Genomic DNA, 21,034 nt, shown 5'->3' with positions numbered 1-21,034 from the left:
AAAGTCAAGGCTACTAGATGACTTCCACTGGCCCTCTCATAAATGAAATCTATATTGCCCCAGTAGTTTGTAAGGTCACACCCATTATGCGTCTGCTTCAAACCTTATTTTGTTAACTTGCATTCCCAAGGAAAAGCTTTTAACTGAATTTAGAAATTAAGAACCAAGGCAGCATTCCCTTTTCTAATCCCCATCCCTGTAAACAAATATACAGTGGTACCTCGGGTTACAGACGCTTCAGGTTACAGACTCTGCTAACCCAGAAACAGTACCTCAGGTTAAGAACTTTGCTTCAGGATGAGAACAGAAATCGTGCTCCGGCGGCGTGGCGGCAGCGGAAAGCCCCATTAGCTAAAGTGGTACCTCAGGTTAAGAACAGTTTCAGGTTAAGAACGGACCTCCAGAATGAATTAAGTTCTTAACCTGAGGTACCACTGTAAATGTAAGTCAAAAGTTGCTTTCTTGCCCTGCAAATCCAGCAGTGGCGACCCTTTGGCTCACAGGCATAATCTGGCCTGACAGAAGTCCCAATTTGGTTCACAATCTTCCTCAACTCACACCCACTTGCCCTAAATCTTATATCTTCTCCTTGTGGCCAGTGTTAGAAATTAGCCAGGTGCCAGGCACGTTTTGCTACTGCTGTGGGTCCAATTTTGTCTAGGGGTCGTTTTCTGGGGGCCAAGTTTAAAAACCTTTCCCTTAGTTCATAGTAAATACTATGTCCATTTCCACTGTGTGTGTTTCTCCTTCCTGCATACTGGGACAAGTGAACTGTTGTAAGAGCAAGTCAAGAAATGTAGCTGAGATCATAGAATCACAGAATTGTAGCACTGGAAGGGATCCCAAGGGTCATCTGGCACCACACTCTGGCAAATATTCCGTTGTGGCAACTGTAACCTAGATTTAAGTTGCCGTTTGGTACCTAGCTTTTATATCGTTTCTAAAACTGCAGGTGGCCTTTGCCCGCATGGTTTGATTTCAAACGACCTGAGCAAAAGCAGCAGGGCTTGCAAGTACCACTGACAAGCTGTTCATTGATGCCTGATCACCTGAGCCTTCAACCATGTGCTGTGACTTCAAGCCACACAGGCAAAAGAAAACACAATATGCCTGATTTCATGGGGACATCAGGTGCTTGACAAAAGGGCAATCCCACCCACCTGGCAAAATGCCTATGGATGCTGGGGGAGACCAGTTCCAAACACCTGATCTAGTTATCAATATAGTTTAGAAACAATGTTAAACTACTTTGCTGGGAGGGGGATTAGGACGGCATGTAAATTTGTACTTGACAATGCCCACCGGCTAAGAGGAGCATTACAAAAGCAGAAGGATTCCACCAAGGCAGAGGCCTTGGTCTTTGCCTAGGAGGATAGGTGAGCTGCTACCAACAGAGCACGGAAACCCACAAAATTAAGCATTCTGATTTGAGGAACTGATGACTTTGGAACCCAGAGGTAGAGGTAAAGGTAAAGGGACCCCTGACCATTAGGTCCAGTTGTGGCCAACTCTGGGGTTGTGGCACTCATCTCGCTTTATTGGCCGAGGGAGCCGGCGTACAGCTTCCGGGTCATGTGGCCAGCATGACTAAGCCGCTTCTGGCAAACCAGAGCAGTGCACGGAAACACCGTTTACCTTCCCACCTATTTAACTACTTGCATTTTGACGTGCTTTCGAACTGCTAGGTTGGCAGGAGCTGGGACCGAGCAATGGGAGCTCACCCCGTTGTGGGGATTCGAACTGCTGACCTTCTGATGGGCAAGTCCTAGGCTCTGTGGTTTAACCCAGTGCCACCCGCATCCCCTTTGGAACCCAGAAGGGTCCAATTAAGTGATTTATAAATAAACAAACAAACAAACAAATAAATATAATAATACACAGGGGGAAAACTACTCCCCACACCTTCTTGCTCTGGTCATCATGAGATCCACCACTTCTCCCAGACACCAGGTTTGGATTGCTGTTTATGAACTGAAACTACAATAGTGAATTCTGAATCTATTGAAATTTGCCATGATTATTCAGTCAGAAATCTCCAGATGCTCTCAGTTCATGGTTTAAAATGTCTCACTCACAAATCCCCCACTGACACAAATCCAGGCATTTATTCAGAATGAGCATTTTACTTTACCCATTGTTTTCTCTTCTTCCTGACCCTCCCTCAGCAGAGGAAGCATACAGTACATGCTAGCACAAACAACACAGGCCATTTCTTCCAAGAGCCTAATCCACACTACAATTCACAGAAAGACTCATTGATGCTTCACCAAAAGGTATATATGTTTTTGTATTGTAACAGTGTCAAAACAGATAACGAAAAATTGATGCAGCAGAATCTAGATAAAGGGGGCAAACCTTTATTCTTCCAAGCAAGCCAGCAAAAATAATATTATGAGTTTTTCACACATGGCTTCTCCATTTTGGTGCTATTTCTGTTAAATATATCATGACATGGTGTAGTATGTTGTGTGATGTTGTTCATCCAAGGTTGTATTTACCGAACTTTAAAACCTGCTATGGAACAGATGGTTGTTATTCTATGTAAAACCACAGAATTCAAAGAGGATTTGCTTTCTTTTTCTCATGACTGTTAACAGTACACAGGTAATTCATGTGCATCTTGTCTTCTTCAAATTCTTCCATTCTTCTTCTGTACCAATTTTTTTTAAGCCATTTTATGTTTGGAAATATACTAAATAAAGTAATATAGTAGGGATCATTATTTTAATCTGTGCAATTTTACAATTCTCTAAAACTCCTTAAATAGGAAAAATTCAGCACTGAAAGCTATTGATCTTATAGAGAAACACTTTTCAATAATGCATTTTGTATAAATGTATATGGTATATTAATTTCACATGCTTTTGTTTTTCATTTACTATGAAACCTGACATTTATGTCGGGAACCAGTGTTGCGTCCATGTGTTTCAATTATGAAATCTAGCTAGCCTGTAGTAAGAAGTCCAATATTCTGGATTACCAATTATAAATATGAGTAGTTCATGAATGTTTATGCCACAATACTTTTGTCCTCAAGGTGCCACAATACATAGGATAAAACGGCAGAAATGGAGGCAGAACCCAACAGCCCATGGAGTAGGTTGGGCTCGGAGTGAGAGGAACCTAAATTACTCAGTGAGGTTCACAGCTTAAAAGGAGTTGAACACTATGCTGCCACACTGGCTCTCGATATACCCAGAATATACAAACAATTGAACATGAGTACTACAATTCATTTAACCTCCTAAGCATTATACATATTTTCTCCCCAACATATCAACTGAAATTACTGTGCAAGGCACTCAGGTGTGGGTTGGGGTGTTAGTTAAGGACTAGGTCAAAGAAGAAGAAGAAGAAGAAGAGGAGTTTGGATTTGATATCCCGCCTTTCACTCCCCTTCAGGAGTCTCAAAGCGGCTAACATTCTCCTTTCCCTTCCTCCCCCACAACAAACACTCTGTGAGGTGAGTGGGGCTGAGAGACTTCAAAGAAGTGTGACTAGCCCAAGGTAACCCAGCAGCTGCATGTGGAGGAGCGGAGACACGAACCCGGTTTCCCAGATTACGTGACTACCGCTCTTAACCACTACACCATACTGGCTCTCTCAAAGCTGTGTTAAACATTTCAGAGCAATGTCAAATGCCAAAATACAAGATCTTTTAAGCTGTTAAGACTAGGACTAACATCTACAACAATAATAGCAATTAATATGCAAATATATTGCTGCTCCTTTACAATCTGAAGGTAAGTTGCCACACATACACCCAAAAGAAACAAAACACCCCCCCACACACAAAACGTATTACAAAACCACCCAATGAAGGCACTGTTGGCATCTGTGAGTTTTTGTTCTTTTGTTTTTCTAGAATACGGATATGTGAAAGGCTTTATTTAATAAAATCAAAGTGATGGGAATCAAGATGCTTGGATTAATTTCTAGTACTTATTTTATCCATTTGTTACATTAAAAAGTTTTCCTTTGGATTACACTTGATCAAACTCTTACTAACTGCAAACACTAGCTGACAAAACCCACAATTATGACTGAGAGTTTACTGTATTTTTCGCTCTATAAGATGCACCAGACCACAAGACGCACCTAGTTTTTGGAGGAGGAAAACAAGAAAAAAAATATTCTGAATCTCAGAAGCCAGAACAGCAAGAGGGATCGCTGCGCAGTGAAAGCAGCAATCCCTCTCGCTGTTCTGGCTTCTGTGATAGCTGCGCAGTCTGCATTCGCTCCATAAGACGCACACACATTTCCCCTTACTTTTTAGGAGGGAAAAAGTGAGTCTTATAGAGCAAAAAATACGGTATTTCATGTAATCCGCTGCAATTTGTTTAAAGTAGAGCTTCAGGCTTGTAACACTCTGCCAGCCGAGTGCAGATTTGTTCTAAAAGTAGCAGATGTCTCATGGAATATATATAATACGGAAAACATTCTGATTTAGTTTTTCCTCATTTTTTTATTGGCATGGGAGCTTGCATGGTAGATAAAATCTCAGTTCAAAGATGAATTATTTTTAGACATTGAAATCAAACTTTCTAAACAACTCCCATTACAAACTCTTCCATTTAAGAATCTTAAACCATATCTGTTGAACTCAATAACAAATCCATTGATATAACCCTGCTCACAGGGTTTCGTCATACATTGTTTTTGAAGCTAGGGAAACAAAATTAAACCCAGTCCAATCAACTGTATATTTTGCATGCCAAGTTTCCCAAAACAAACATTGAACGGAGTGCTAATCCTTTGCCACTTCTGTTTTTACTACATAGTGTACCTAAGCCATTTTCATTTGTGCCCAAACATTTTACCTCTTAAGATGCTTTTTATACTGGGCTAATGTACATCAGGCCTCAGTCATGAAAGTTTAAATAAAAAAATTCCTTCCAGTAGCACCTTAAAGACCAACTAAGTTAGTTCTTGGTATGAGCTTTCGTGTGCATGCACACTTCTTCAGATACACTGAAACAGAAGTTGCCAGATCCTTCTATATAGAGAGAAGGCGGGGAGGGGTATTACTCAGAAAGGTGGTGGGAATGGGAGATTGGCAGATAGCTGAGACTGCTAAGTCATGTATAATGAGATAAGAATCCAATGTCTTTGTTCAAACCAGGTCTCTCCATGGTTTTAAGTTTGGTAATGAGTTGCAATTCAGCAGCTTCTCTTTCCAGTCTATTTCTGAAATTCCTTTGTAGTAAAACAGCTACTTTGAGATCTGGTTTTAAGTTTGGTAATGAGTTGCATTTCAGCAGCTTCTCTTTCCAGTCTATTTCTGAAATTTTAAAACCATGGCGAGACCTGGTTTGAACAAAGACATTGGATTCTTATCTCATTATACATGACTTAGCCATTTTTCACCTTCTCACCCCTTGCCTTTTCCTGTAAGACCTATTGCAGTCGTTAAGAGTCGTCAACAGGCTCATCTCAGCTATCTGCCAATCTCTGTTTCAGTGTATCTGAAGAAGTGTGCATGCACACGAAAGCTCATACCAAGAACTAACTTAGTTGGTCTTTAAGGTGCTACTGGAAGGAATTTTTTTATTTTGACTATGGCAGACCAACACGGCTACCTGTCTGTAACTGGAATCATGAAAGTTTGATAGCAAGAATTCCAGAGCCTTTGAAGACCTATGGTGTCCTGGGCCTTTGAGGATCCCATTTTTGTATTGAAGGACTGGTACACTTCAGTACAATCCTTTTTAATGCTCTCTTTGTGGGGCAGTCAGACACTCCAGAGGCTGCAGCCACGACCAAATGTCTAACTTTTATTTATTAAGAGGGGCTGGCCAAAACATATTAAACCCAATAAGCACTAGATTCAAGATTTCTGTTATCACCTTTAAAGTCCTAAATGGCCTGTACCTATCCGTTGGTGTGAGAGCCTCTCTATCAGAGGCAACATAATCACTTAAAAGTAGCAATAACAGCAAAACACAAAAGAACAGATCCATCAGCTGTAGCTCACCACAGTCAGAAGAACTGAAGGCTCTTTTAAAAAGGAAAGTCTTTACTCTTGAGCAGAAGACTAGCTAGGAAGGGAATAAGTTGCTCTGTTAAAGCAGCAATTCCAGAGTATGGCTACAGCCACTAAAAACGCCCTTTCCAATCTGAGTCAACAATGCTTTTAGAATATGTACAAGGATCTGTTGTTAATAGCCAGACAGGCTGATTTTGGAGGAAGAGGTCATTCAAGGACTCAGGTTCCAAACTGCGTTGTTGCCTTTACGGTTACTCAGTTGCAAACATTTGTATCCAAAGGGAATCCAATTTTTACACCAATGGAATGAGTCATTAATATGGAATCCTGTTTAGTACACTGGTGTTAGAAAAAATGCTGGCTGCGCTCTCTTTCCAGAGTTTAATACTGGTATGAAAATAATCAGGAGAAAAGCCACAAGGAACAGACGGTTCACTGAAGCTCCCCTAACCTCTTTACGGAAACTATTGCTCCATAGTACTGTGTTAGTGAAAAGGTGCCTTCAAAATTATGTCTCTGTTTTAACACTGATTGTCTTGCAAGTCATAAGCTAGTTAAAGTAGTTTGACTGTGAAAACATTCTAATAAATGTACAACTCCAAGCCAGCTGGGGTTTACTACAGTGTCATTACACAAATACCACCAACTAAAGACACAAATACCACCAACTAAAGATTGCAATCCTGTGAAGGAAAAGTACAATTTACAGCATATTTGTAACACAGCAAGTTATGCTAGTATAAATATGCTTACATATTTTTTAACTATCCAATGCCTTTACCATACAAAATTGTTTGGGCACCAATCTTCAGGATACCGTAGCTAACAAAAACACGACCTTATTCTTTTAAGTTTGAGCAGCAGGTATAGCAGGTGAGTGATTTGCACAGCCATAAACAATAGGTTTTAGCTACCCAAGGACCTATGCAAGAATGCCTCTAATTAAGCCCAAAGGGGAAAACTGCATTCTACTGTTATATAAATTTGTTATTTGTAAGGTAATTTTTTAGCTCGTCCTTCATCATATGGTCCCATAACAGGTTACAATACAAGTATAATAAAACCAATCCAACACAACCTATAAAAGGAGTTTAAAGTACAGCATAATTAAAAGCATCCTGGGACCCACAACTTGAGCTGCTCACTTGGTACAGTGTTGAAGAACTATCATCCAGTCACTAATAATCCCTTCTGCAGCAAGGCGCTCAAGAGAGTGGTGGTAGCTCAACTACAAACATACCTGGAAGCAAATTATCCCCACCCCAAGGTTTTTATTAACGTTTTCACAGTACAGTGGAATAGTACCCAGAACAAGCTGAATCAAAAGAGAAGAGAATGAGAAAAGAAGAGGGAAAAAAGAACAGAGCAGTGTTTGAAATTGGCCAGGTGCCAGGTACATTTTGCACATGGCCACTGACCACCTATAACCAAGTGAAGATGCCTGGCCACCAGAATTGGTGCCTGACATCTCCACCATCTGGAGGTGCATATCTGGGGATCATTTGATCTCGACTGTTTTCACACGCTAATACTTCATCCTGTAGAATTATTATCAGTTATCTATTATCTGCACAACCTGTAGCCCAAGCAGGAGAAGTGAAAGTTACAGTTAATTGTAGCTTGTCTTCACTTATCTCACCCCACTGCCCTTCTCACAATTGTGAAGAATATTCTTACGTTATCAGTCCCATGATGAGGCCGGAAACCTAATTGGAAGGGGTTCAAACAGTCTGCATCCTCCAGGCGTGTCTGGAGTTGTTCAGCAATCATCCGCTCAATCACCTTGCCCAGAAATGGGAAGAATTGAGGCTGGGCGATAATTGGCAATAATGGCCGGGTCCGAAGAGGTTTTTTTTTAAAAAGAGATGGTTTAATCACTGTTTCTTTAAGCACGTCGGGTGGGGGGGGGGGCCTTACAGAGGGAAGCATTCACCACCCTACGGACATGGCCAATTGCCCAGCCCAACTTGTTTTTATAAGTCAGAATGGGCAAGGATCAAGGTGGTCAGTTTCACTTGTACCATATTCTCGGTGGTAACAGGTTGAAATTGATTCCATACAACTAGACCAGGCAGAGCTCTGTGTCCCCGCTTCCTGTTACCACGTAGGAGTCTCTCACTTTCCGAATAATACGAGTGATTTTATCTGCAAAAAAAGACTGCAAAATCGCTACTGGAAATCTTGGAGTCCTTATTGGACTACAATGGCAAAGGTGGTTCTGTTAGACTGCAAACCACCTGAGAGTCTCCTGCTGTAGATGCAATAGGGGCGGCGAACAAAGTCCTCTTCGCTGTCGCTACTGCCACTTGGTAGGCTCAATGTTTGAGCTCTAACTTGTGCTTGTTCTGATTCAGAGTGAGTTTTTTGCCACCAGCGCTCTAGCAATCTCAGCAATTCTATCATCACTCTCAATTCTGAGGAAAAACATGGGGCCATTCGGGCTCCATGCTATCAGAGAGGTTGCTTCGGAGCCAGACAGTCGATAGCCCTGGTTAGCTCCTTATTCCAGCGAGCCACCAGGGAATCAGCTGAAGGGCCAACAATATGGGATAAGACATCCCCTACCACTCTCTAGAAGCCATCTGGATCCATTAAGTGGCAGGGGTGGGTCCCACTTCCCTGCTGAGGGGAAGAGTCATGAATAAGTCTAATTGCACCAGGAAGTGATCTGACCATGGCACTTTTTTTGTTTCATTGGAACTTAGTGTCAGATCACCTACATCCATAGTGGTAATCACCAGATCTAAGGCACGTCCACAGCTATGGGTTGGGCCAAACTTATTCAGGGGCAGACCCATGAAGGCCATGCTTTCCACGAAGTCCCAAGCAGCCCCTTGTAAGGTTGTGTTGGCAAGGATTTTGGGGCAGGAAATCCTTGGCGTGGGGGAGAGGCTGGTACATCAATAACAATCCTGTACTGCCCCTATTGCCCAACTTTAATGTGACAGTCCTTCAGATAGTTGAAGATGGCTATCATATCACCTCTCAGTCTCCTTTTTTCCAGGCTAAGCATATCAACTCCCATAACCATTCCTCATGAGATTTCATTTTCAGACCCTTTATCATCTTGCTTGCTATAAGTTAAAGGGAAAAGGCATAAGTGATCATTAGTTAATGGTCATGCAGAACAATAGCACAGTGAACAACCATATTAAATACACTGCACTGCACTACACTTCAAGCAAGCTAAGTTTCTGCCAGACACCTATACACCATGCCATGAAATAAGAGTACAGACCCAAACACTGCTAAACTGACAGCTACCAATTTGACAGTCATCACTTTAAGAAAATATTTTGATGTACTGTTCAAAAGTGCTATTAATTCAAATTCTTAATAACTAAAGCAGAATAAATATCTTATTGCTTTTGACAGAGGACCTGAAGATGTTCCCATTTAGAAGACGAAAGCTTAAGCTATTAAAATACACAACATTTAACATAATCTGTATATACCACTACACCGCATTGGCTCTCTAAACAGATCATAGTGAAACTCATACAGGATACATCTTTGATGTCATAGAGTCTAGTAATATGAGCAATCTACTAGAAAACAATGCAGGAAAATGCATAAGCTATAGGGGGTCAATTAACTCAGTAAAATACAACTACTGTGTCTTCCAGCTGCACCTAACCATTACTGCTCAATATGTTTATTTTCCTTATATTTTATCTTTCTTCCAATTTGTTAAAGGCAGTGCAAAAAATCCCACCCGACCCCACCATGCATTTTTATTCTTACAACCATTCTTTGAGATAGGCTTAAGGCTAGTAAGACAGTGTGGCTGTCCAAGGTTACCCAATGAGTTTTCCAATGGCAGGGGTGGGTACTTGAACCCAGGTTGCCCAAGTCCAGCTCCAACACTCTAACCTTTATATCACATTGTCTAGGATCACAGTACCTCCAGTGGAAAAGATAATATAATTTCAATACTGTCTAGTATCCACTATCACAATACCATTTTTCCAGAAGATCATTACTTTAACACCATTAATAGCAATTACTACTATTAACCTGAATACAGTTTTCACTTATTCCCACTTCAGCTACCATGCAGTGTTCCACCCTTTCAAGCTACTACATTATGGTAGCTCCAATGTAGCATCAGCTATTTTGAAGCAGGAAGCTCTAACCACATTACGCTTCATATTTCTTCCAGCAAGTCCTCAGACAGTGTTACTACAGCTCAGCAATCACTACAGTTCTTGCTGGTAGCACTACACCCGTGCATCCACAATGCTAGTGTTTCCCACTCAAGCATACAGCAAGGCATTTGTGCATGACATGTTTCTGATCTGAATTAGTCTAGTTTTAATATCCAACTACATTCAATTTACCAGTTTTATAATTGCTATTGACCACATCCTTGGGATGCAACACGTCTCACAATTAAGACCATTCAAGTTATAAAGAGGTCAGTAATAGCTGCATGAACCTGCAGACTTAACCTGCACTTAAGCAGACACTTTCTGTACAATCCTTAACACATCCTCCTATAACATGACCTAAGAGAACTGCCAATAAAGTCTGTTTATACAAATTATGCAATTTCTGCATATAATCTTAGTTTAGGGTTGCCATACTTGAAACAGTGAAAATCCGGGCAGAAAACAACACGGTGGGGCATATGGCAACCATTATTGACCTGCATTTATAGTATACCTGTTAGAGTGAGCAATGTATTACTCCCAGTCCTTACACAGCAGTTGGAAGCTAAGCTTACATATCTCCATATTGCAAATAGGGGTGGGGATGGGGGGATTTAGTTAACTATAGGAGTTGTCCCCAAAACATCTACTGAGCCAACACTTAAAGTGAAATGTAAGCAAGTCTTGGTTCTTAACTCATTTAGAGGGGTGTTGATAGAAAGGAGTGAAAAGACAGGCCTTGTGGCAAAGAACTGCAGATTAGGGCTACAGGTTCCAATTGATTTAAAATCTTGAATAATTTTAAGTGCCCACAAGTTAAATTGGGCAGAAGTTTTCAGAAGGTGTTAAGTACTTACAAAAATCACAGAGGGCAGGTGCCATCTTAGAAGACGCATCCCCCCTTCCTCTCACCCAAGAGAGAATGCATCTGAGATTATGCTTGTGGCACATGGGTGCATCATCTAAAAGACAAAGCAAGAATGCTGTTTTCTTCAGAGCCACTGTTTTAGTTGTATATGCAAAGTCAGATTGTCAATAATACAATGTTTGATCAGTTTTGATACATTTCAGTAGCACTATGCTAGGAATTCTAGTGAAGCTTTGGAGATTTCACACACACGCGCCAAAAAAAAAATCCTGCCGCAAGAAGAATATAAAGTCATAAAGGCAGGTTTGAAAGTATATAAGTGCTAGTTATCTGATTGGAAAAATATGTGCTACAGTTTTCCAGATGTTGAATTCTTCATCCAAATGCCATGTCATATTTTTATATGGTTGATCACCTCCTTGGGTAACTTCACACAATCATATTTATATAGAGTATTTCTAACCCACTCTTCATTAACATAATCACAGAACCTGTTATGTAAAAGAAAACTTTAAAACATCAATATTTTAACACATTTAACCACCTCCCAATGACTGTACCTGTACATATCAAGATTGGTCAGGTATTTTTTAACATAAAAAATGTCACATGTTTTGTGGTCTATGGTCCTGTCATGGGAGGCATTCAAACAAACTATTAATTCTTGCTTCTTATATAAAAAGTTATATAATCAAGGGACACCAGCTTAAAGATATATTGTGGTTATCTGTTGGAAAGAGACAATGATGTCCTGTGTTTTACTACAGGCTTGCAAATAACCACTTGCCTGATGCAAGTATAAATTACTTCTAGATACATTATCAAGTCTCTTCTTTGAAGCTTCTCTCCAGCATGCAACTTGTCAATGCAAAGGGTATTTTGTGTATGGGCCAATCTATGACATGAACAAATGGCTGCCTGCTACTTCTCTCAGCACAAGCATCCAAATGCAGTCTGGGATGCCATGGCTGCCTCTGTTTCCTTCACTATGTAAGTGAGACCTAGCTATCGTCTTATTTTCAGCATAATTATCTGCACGAATTTAGTAGGCATGGGCTTATCTTGCTCTTCTGTTTACCTTTTTTCTGCATGACTTGAGGCAGTCATTTGGAATTCATTTGAACTGTGAATTCCTGTCCTGTATATTAAACTGTTTAAGATTAATTATAAAGTGGAGAGCTGCAACAATACTTTATTGTACATCCAATAGGATTGGCTCCTATTCAGAGCTCCAGCCAAGACCAGGAGCCATGTAGCACTGTTTAGGGTTTACACTGGGAGAGGAGGACCTCCTCTTCTCTCTCCCTGCCCACTCCCATGCTGTAAAGTACTGAAGAGTTCAGTTTGGGTGCTGGTTGTCAATCTGTGTTTCATTGCTGTATCTCATATGGGAGGGTTCTGGAGCTCTGAGGAAAGGAAAATCTGTTTTCCGAGTCTCTCCCTCCTGAAACATCCCCAAATAATGCAGGGAGGGAAGTTTAATCTTAGGATGTGCAGTTCACTTCCTTCATTTTGAGGCAGTTGCTAAAGTCTGGAACATTTGGTTCACAATGCATGAATCTGCAGAAGAGCAATATCACCCAACTTCAAATCCAAAGAATCAGGTTTTTTGCACATTTTTTTTCCTGATAGAAAATACCATTTAGCTTCAATAGCACGTTCCCTTATGGAAAACAATCAATGAAATTCACAAGGTATGCACAAATAAGTAAATCCATTTTCATTTTGCAATTCTAGAAGCCCAGGTACTATCAAACTTATTTTGGCTACGCCCACATGCTATTTAGCATGCAATTTGCTCCTACCATGCAAATGCATGCTTTTGTGTAGTGCTACTAGGACTCATTTGTTATCAGTAAAAATACAGCTGTGGCTACTAACACTAGAGAAGTTACAAGAAGCCATACAAGGTGTGCTTCTTATAGTAGCAGTTGGGGGGGGGGGTAAAAATGAATGATTTTTTTTAAAAAAAACTTTTATTTAAATCAGTTTTTTTATTTAAATTGGATTTATTAAAATAAAATGCTTTTGGAGGAAAAATATTTCTAAAGATAGTTTTCTATTTAAATTACATTATAGTCCAAAGGCTATTCATCAGGAAAAAAGGATGTTTTTAATTATGTAGCATGAGGCTTTATATGCAATGTTTAAATTTTTTGGTAAAGGAGTTCCATTAATCCATTGACAATGTCATGCTCTTCCAGAGGTTTCTGTAAGATTATTTGGGGCAGTTTTTCTAACGAGAAGATATTATCACAGATGCTTGTTTTTGCAGTTCTCAAAAGCATGAATTTGTGTCTGCAGTGATAACATGCCTTTTCTTTACAGGAAAGATGTCTTAAAATAAACATACAGAGTTGAGGGGAAAACCTTAATCCCATTGTTCCTTTGCAAATTATATACACAGAATCTTACCTCTTAAATGCTAAGTTACAAAAGTTCCAATAGATTGTTTGGAGTGGAATAGATCTGCACAAGGAGCTAAGTGTGAAGCAGTAAAAATGAAAGTGCAACCTTGTGAGCAGAATACTCCACAAGTCTTGGGATCTTTGTGTAATAATTGTGCAAGTCAGTTGCATGTCTGTGCAACTCAGACTTGAGGCAAATGCTGAAGTCACTTCAGGGCTGGCAACCTCTTCCCAATCCCACTGGGTTCCAACAATTGCACTAACACTTAACTGTACAGAATAGGCACCTGAATATAGAAGCAAATCCAAAGGGGTGGTGGTGGAAAAAGTAACTGGGACCTGTAAGTCCTTGGCGAGACCTTGAAGTACTTGCCAGTCAACTAATAAGAGTTCACTGGTTCCAGGCCCTGCTTCCCAGGGCTCGCCTGACATTGTCCAAACAATAAAGTCTCCTGCAGCAGGAATTCCCGAAGTTCTCCGCTCCAGTCCTCGGTTCCCCTTTTCCAGCTTCTTTCTGCAAGCCTGTTCCAGCCTAGACCTACCAACTGCATGTCTCCCCCTCACCCCCTAGACAAAGGAAGACCAGCCTCTCCAATGCCAGGGCTGCTGGGAGATATAGCCCCTATAAATAGATACCTTATTAAACCCTCCAATATTTTCATAATTACCTATGTATTTCTAATAGTATAACCAAATCAGTAATTTTGATATAACTGTAAAAACTACCCTGAAAATTTATTATTCCAAAAATGAAACCTTATACCAGCATGAATGAGTCTTTCTGTAAAAAAGAAAAAAGAAAACAGTGATTTAAATCAAGTCTTACTGACTACTGATTTAAATTGTGATTTAAATCAAATCCACCCTGGTAGCAATTCCTTCCATCCTTCTCCAGATCTGCCGTTAGTCAATGTATAATCATGCTTAACGTCTATTATTCCAAGTCACAAGAGCTCTCTCGCCTTCCCATTATGGATGAGTGTGTTAATGCTACAGCTCACTGTTCCGCAACAACACCATGAAGCACTATGCAATATTTTACATGTATTCTGCAACCGTGTATATAAAACCACATTAAGGACAATTCATCATGACTCCTACGTACAACTGCACTACAGTGCCCGTTACTAGAGGCAAGGACACTGCAAAGTATCTGGACATTACTTCCAAAAAGAAGTCTGGTCAGGCCTTTCACAGAGAGTTCCCATTAACCCACGCTTCTCCAGGGCCCAATCACACAGCTTCTGAGGATCATGCTGATCACTTGCGTAAGAGTTTATCATCAGTAAGCTAAAAAACATGTTTTGGTGGAGTGATGACCTGAATAGTAATTAGCTCTGGAGCGAGCACTTTCATTTTCTCACCTGCAGACTCCAGGATGAAGTTAGACAACTTGCTTTCAAATGTTGAGTAGCCATTAAAAATTCAGATTAAGAATCTATCAACTAACCTTTAGAAAGGCTGAACTAGCCTAGCCATCAAATCCAATACCGACATGGAACTACAACAGTTCCAGATTAGAAAGCATGCATTTTAGCCAAACTAGGAAGTGAATCAATGTGAAACAAGTTGGTTAGAGCATTGTGCTTATAATATCAAGGTTACATGTTTGAACTCTACACAGCTGCATATTTCTGCACTGCAGAGAACTGGACTAGATGGTGCTCAGGATCCCTTCCAGCTCTACAATTCTATTATTCTGAGTCATCTTTTTTCAGTAATTCAGAGTCCTTAATGAAATACACAATAGAATATATTAATTTGGCTACTATATACCACAGCCATCCAACAAACTGGCCAACTATTCCAAATGTAAACCTATGGATTCAATTCTCCACAACTGCCAAACCAAAACGGTAAACTCATCAGAAGAACAAATAATCAGCCAAAGCCATTTTTTAAACAGCCACATTTTAGCAGTCCCCTAACACAAAACAGTGATGGGGCCATACAGACCTTACTTGGCAAAAAAATTCACATAGTGGATACCACTACAAGATAGCAGTAATCAAGGGGTTCCAAAACTGTGCTCTGCAAACTTCATTTAGGTATTCCACAGCATGTCTGTGAAGTTTGTTTATTTCTTATATTGTGTTTCATTCATTACTATTTGAATTCCATAGAATTAGCCCTCATTACTGCCAGCTATGCTTCAGAGGAATGAAGGAACCAAGTGGGACCTCAGATAATGATTAGAGCATGAAGCTAGTGAAATTGCTAACTTGACTTAAAAATACTTTAAGTAGCATTCAACTAACTATTAGAGTAGACTCACTGAAATTAATGAACATGACTGCCTTAGATCCTTCCATTTCAATGGCTCTACCCCAAGTAATGATTAGTTGAATACCACCCCTTTATAAAATCAAGCTTTTAAGTAGGGTGACAATCTACACATTTTATTTATTTCTTATATTTGTTAGCCACTTTTCTCACAGAGTGACCCAAAGCAACTTACCAATTAAGAAGAACCAATCGAAATCTAAAAACAGAGCTATAAACATACAGATCCCAACCCACAACAGGACCTTCAAATTAAAAGCCAAAAAGCTCAGATAAAGAGAAGTCTTTGCCTAGGACCTAAAAATAAGATGGCATCAAGCATGCCACCCTGGGGAAAGCATTCCACAAGCGGGAAGCCACCACTGAATTATCTGATAGCAGAGGCAGCAATGAAGACTCCATACTGTGCTTCTTCAGCTAGTATCTGCCAAAATCAGAGCCTGCGGGGCAACTGAAGTTACCAATCAGGAACAATGCTAGTTTGGCAATGTAAAATTGAAACCATGAGTAATTCGCTATATGAAGGAATATAAAGATACCTTTCAAACTAGGTGTAATGACCGCATTGCCAGAACTAAAATAGGTACACCAGCAGGCACAAGGCTCTCAGCAGTGGTATGCTTTTTCTGTTAGAACAATTGGCAGGAGTGTTTACTAAAGATAGTGGTAGCAGACCAAAACAGGCATGAAGCTCGCAAGGTGACTTTGGGCCAGTCACAGCCTCTTAACCTACCCCACCGGGTTGTTGTAAGGATTAAACGAAGAGGGGGATGAACCATGTACTCACTGGAGAAAAAGGTGGGTTATAAATGCAATAAATAAGCTCTTCTGCTTAGCTGCTTAAGAAAGTTGGAGAAGCCAGCCAGATGAAGATGTCAGTTGCCAACATGGCATCCAGAGATCTCCACATGGTCACAACTGGACCCGTGCCAGTTGCAAAATGCACCTGGTGCCTGGGGAGTTTCTAGCACTGCTTCTCAATTAATCCCTACCCTGTGAGATACATTAAGAGGCTGTTATTGGCCCAAGGCCACCCAAGTGAGCTTCATGACTGAGTGTGGTTTTGAATCCTGATCTCCCAGGTCCTAGTCCAGGGGTAGGCAACCTAAGGCCCGGGGGCCGGATGCAGCCCAATCGTCTTCTCAGTCCGGCCCAAGGACGGTCCAGGAATCAGCATGTTTTTAATGAATAGAATGTGTGCTTTTATTTAAAACACATCTCTGGGTTATTTGTGGGGCATAGGAATTCGTTAATTCCCCCCACCAAAAAATATAGTCTGGCCCACCACATGGTCTGAGGGACGGTGGACCGGCCCACGGCTGAAAAAGGTTGCTGACCCCGTCCTAGTCCAACACTCTAACTACTGCAGCACACTGGCTTCATACAGTACTGCTATGAGGCTATATAAATTAAGTAGGTAAATAAATACGGGGAAAGCAAAATGTCACTTAAAGGAGGATCTGAAATATTTTCCTTTAAGTTTGAATCTGTTTTATTCTGGATTGTTTTATTTGATGTTTTAATGATTTCGTGATTTTATATGTGTTGGAAGCCACCCAGAGTGGCAGGGGCAGCCCAGCCAGATGGGCAGGGTATAAATAAAATGTTATTAATATTATTATTGTTGTCATCATCATCATCGTGTTGTAAACTGCTTTTATAATTTTTCTTTAAAATACAAAGTGGTATAGAAATTAAATGAATAATAATAGTAATAATAATAAATTTCAATGTAAATAAAAAGGCTCCTATACATTCCATCGTGGCAACTACAACCTTGGTTTAAGGTGTCATTTAGCACAAATTAGTTTATATATCTGAGCTTCTAACACTGGGACAAATACTTTAAGAACATCTCTCCCTATACCAGTGTCCCCATGTTTTAAGATCTACAAGGGAGGGTCCTTCTTGTCCTGTGACTGGTTGAGGCCACCACTCTGTTTCGACCTCTCTGCTGTGGGATGACCCCTCTGTGACCATTACCTTGTCAAGAACACCTGATCCCTTATAATCTGTTAGTGGTCACCCAATGTTCAGAGGCTTGTAGCTCCCATTGCAGGCCCAGTCCTCTGGAACTCCACCCTACTGAGATTAGACAGGCTTCCTCCTAGCTGTATTTCAGGTTTCTGACAAATACTTTCCCATTTCAGCAGTTTCCACATTCCCTGACCACTGGCTATGCCAGCAGAGGCTGCTGGGAGTTGGAGTCCAATAACATCTGACAGGCTACGGGTTAGGCACCCCTGCCCTAAAAGAAGTAGGGAAGGTGAAAGAAAAGTCTTAAGGAAAGAGTAGCATACAAAGTCAGAAGAAAGCAGGAACTTGTAAACCCTTTAATTAAAGTGACTATGTGTGGATTGTTTGGACAAGAGTGTTCAAAACAGCACACAGGCATAGGAGAATGTGAATTGAAGATATTAAATTTCGTCAAAGGAAAATTACACTAGCTCTGAAAATGCAAGCCTATATACAGCCAATACATCTTTAAAAGCCATTTTGTTCTGAACCATGCTGGGAACCAATTGGTATATAAATCATTTTCCCTACACCTCCACCTACACCTCCACATTTCAATACAGAAACATCTTTGATGTGATTAGGAGACATATTATTAAGTGTTATTTTATTACAGGGACAGGTTACTTAAAAGGAAGAGTCCGTTTCAGTAAAAGCATTGGCCAGTTTTAGCAAGTTTGTTTTACAACAGTGCATTTACAGTACTAAAGCAACCATCTGGCATCACACCCCGAACCAAGTCCACCCACATTAGCACTTTCATTCCTTCTTGCTGTATAAATTCAGGAAAGAGACAGTACAATACTAACAAGCCAAGTCCTCTTGTTCAATTTCATGCACTTAACTAATGAACGCTAAGTTAAGAGCTAGACACATGTTTCCTTAGTCCAATAAGGGATTTGTCGAGTTCTTTATAAGAACATTGCAACTGGTTAAGAGAACAGTCATAGTCAATCCCATTTATTTGGTATTTCACAGGAAATAGTAATATTTGTGCATTTCATGTTCTATACAAAAAAAATGTAAGAACTGTAATTAAACACACCTCTACACTCAGCTTTAAGCAGTAGATACTCCAAACCAGTGAAGTTTAAAGCCTTACGGAATGTGCATCAGGGTAACTACTTCAAGTCAAGTAAAACATGCAAGCTTTCCCCTCCTTTCAAATCCTTTTCTATTTACCTCAAGAACAATAGAACCCTTTCAGCCAGAAGAGCCATTCCTCTTTCCCATGCCTCCCCATCCGGGATGAGGAAACCGCTTCCTAAAGCCCACTTCCTCTTCCATGCCTCAGACCTGAAACAACTTTCAACAGCCCCTTGGTCTTTCGCAATATCCTGTAGACACCTCCCTATATTTCAGGAAACCTCTTATTTGTCACTTGCATCAGAATTTTTGTGCTCTGAAGCCATCAGCTCAACCAGAGCTTAACCAGAATGCTTCTATAGAACAAAAATGAAATGAAGGCGCACGATAATATTTCCAGTTGGGTTAACCAAAAAGCCCTTCCTTGCCAAAGGCTTGCCGTTCGATATTAAACATTTGCGACAACCTTTATAAGAAGCTACATTGTTTTCAGAATTGCAGCTAACTGTCATCCGCCAGCAGGCAGAGTGAAGCAAAAATGAAGGAGCTGTAACGATCCATTTGGATAAATATGGTCATAAGCCGTTATCTATGCACACAGAGATAAGCCTACCAATAAATGGCTGCAAGGATAAAAGAATGAGGATGCTGCTGGAGATTTTGAAGGGGAGGGAAGAGATGATGTTGGCAAGAGGACTGGCTCCAAGGAAAGCACAGAGGTTTTGCAGGAGAATACAAAAATAGGAACCGGGAACTGAAATTTCGATAAATGCCCGCTGCAACCCCAAGATGCTACTGTGTTGTATATGCAGAGAGCACTTTACCTGGAGCAGGATTGCTTCGCAGAACTGGGGAGAAGGAGAAAGGAGATAAGGAATCTCCCCTCTGGCTTCTTACATTTCTATTTGTGGAAGCGGCGGGCAGGGTGTAACGGGGGGGGGGGGGAGAGAGAGAGAGAGAGAGGGAGGAAGGGTGGGATCGCAAGCACAATGGCAGCAGCCCCTCACATGCCACGGGCATCGCGGAAGCCTCCCCGCCACATGGAGCACCAGCAGCCCTACAGCAAAGCTGAGGGAGCCCATTCAAGCTAGAGGCTTTCTCGGGGGGGGGGAGCGGGGAGAGGATGCAGCCCTGCAGGCTCCTTCCAGCTCCCTCCTTCTCCCCACACGGACCCGGGGTCGCGAAATGATGGGGGGGAGAGAGAAACCGACAGGCCAGGATGATGCACCTTCACGGAGGGGGGGAGGGGGAGGTCAACGGCACCGCCTGACAAGGCGCCCCGCCCTCTCCCCCCCCACCAGAGACGGAATTCAATACGCACAACCCCCCCCCCGCCGCCTTCTCCCCACCCCCCAACCCCAGCGTACCATGAAGTCGGTGGCGAAGTTATCCTCCCCATTGTGGTCGGTGTCCTTCATGGCCTGGACTCGCTGGATGAATTTCCTCAGGATCTCCTCTTGCTCCATCCTCCTCCTCCGCCGCCGCCGCCTGCCCCCTTCCCTCCGCAAAGCGGGAGAGACCCAGCCTGAGGAGACGCCCCGCCAACCGGCTTTCTCGCTGCTGCTGCTGCTTCCGCCGCCGCCGCCCTGGCCCTCCTTCCCCAGCCGCCTCCCCGCCCCGACCCCGAGCACAACCACTTCCCCGCGGCGGCTCAGCTCAGCTCAGCCCAGCGCCGCCCGCCCGCCCGACCCATTCTCCTCCCTCACGGCCCCTCCCTCCCTCGCGAACGCAGCCGCCGCGGCCGCCAACACCGAACGCCGGACGGCGGCGACGCCACCACTCGCCCTCTGCGGCGCAGGCGCAGCGACGCCCGCTCCCTCCCTCCCACATGTGGATCCGCCGCGCCCGAGCTCTCAGGCCCCGCCATTGGCTTCCGCTCTCAGAAGCCCCGCTGGCGATTGGCCTCGCTGCCCGTCAATCCCTTCTTCCTCCTCCTACCTCGGGAGAAACTTCCTTTTCCCCACCCCCACCCCTAGAATTCCCTAGCGGGTAAGGTCTTCCTTGCGCTTGATAAATAGGACTCTGGGATGTACCAATGCGTTTGCGGGGGGGAGGGGAAAGGTCGCCTGTGGTTTCGCTAAAAGAGACCGCGGGAAGGCAGTGCTCCGTCTTCGCGCCCGGGAGGCTGCAGGCATCTCTGGTTTGCCCGCAGAGAAAGTGCCTGCCAGTATATGGCACGTTTAGCAAGCTTATTTAGAGCCCCCTCAACACGTTTGCATGTACATAATAAGTAAGT

The 21,034-nt window shown here is 42.1% G+C and overlaps 1 protein-coding gene across 4 annotated transcripts in view; it reads right to left on the bottom strand.

Moving 5' to 3' along the window:
- PTPN12 (protein tyrosine phosphatase non-receptor type 12) overlaps positions 1 to 20,586 on the bottom strand; it is a 64,209-nt gene extending 43,623 nt beyond the window's left edge. For 2 of the 4 annotated variants that reach the window (XR_014516739.1, XM_083464035.1), the window contains exon 1: positions 20,166 to 20,471. Coding sequence is in view for 3 of the 4 variants with exons in the window: in XM_083464035.1 (XP_083320161.1) it covers positions 20,166 to 20,264 (99 nt within the window). In the remaining variant the exon portion in view is untranslated. Of the gene's footprint in view, positions 1 to 10,994; positions 11,100 to 20,165 lie in introns of all 4 variants that reach the window. The other 2 variants (XM_083464034.1, XM_083464033.1) reach the window with 2 other exon arrangements.
- Positions 20,587 to 21,034: the final 448 nt, after the last annotated feature.

This window comes from Podarcis liolepis (assembly GCF_965112155.1).
Source record: "Podarcis liolepis genome assembly, chromosome: 10".
In the NCBI taxonomy this organism is placed as follows: Eukaryota; Metazoa; Chordata; class Lepidosauria; order Squamata; family Lacertidae; genus Podarcis; species Podarcis liolepis.
Note: the sequence above shows the minus strand (reverse complement) of the source record. Positions and strands in the feature narration are given on the sequence as shown.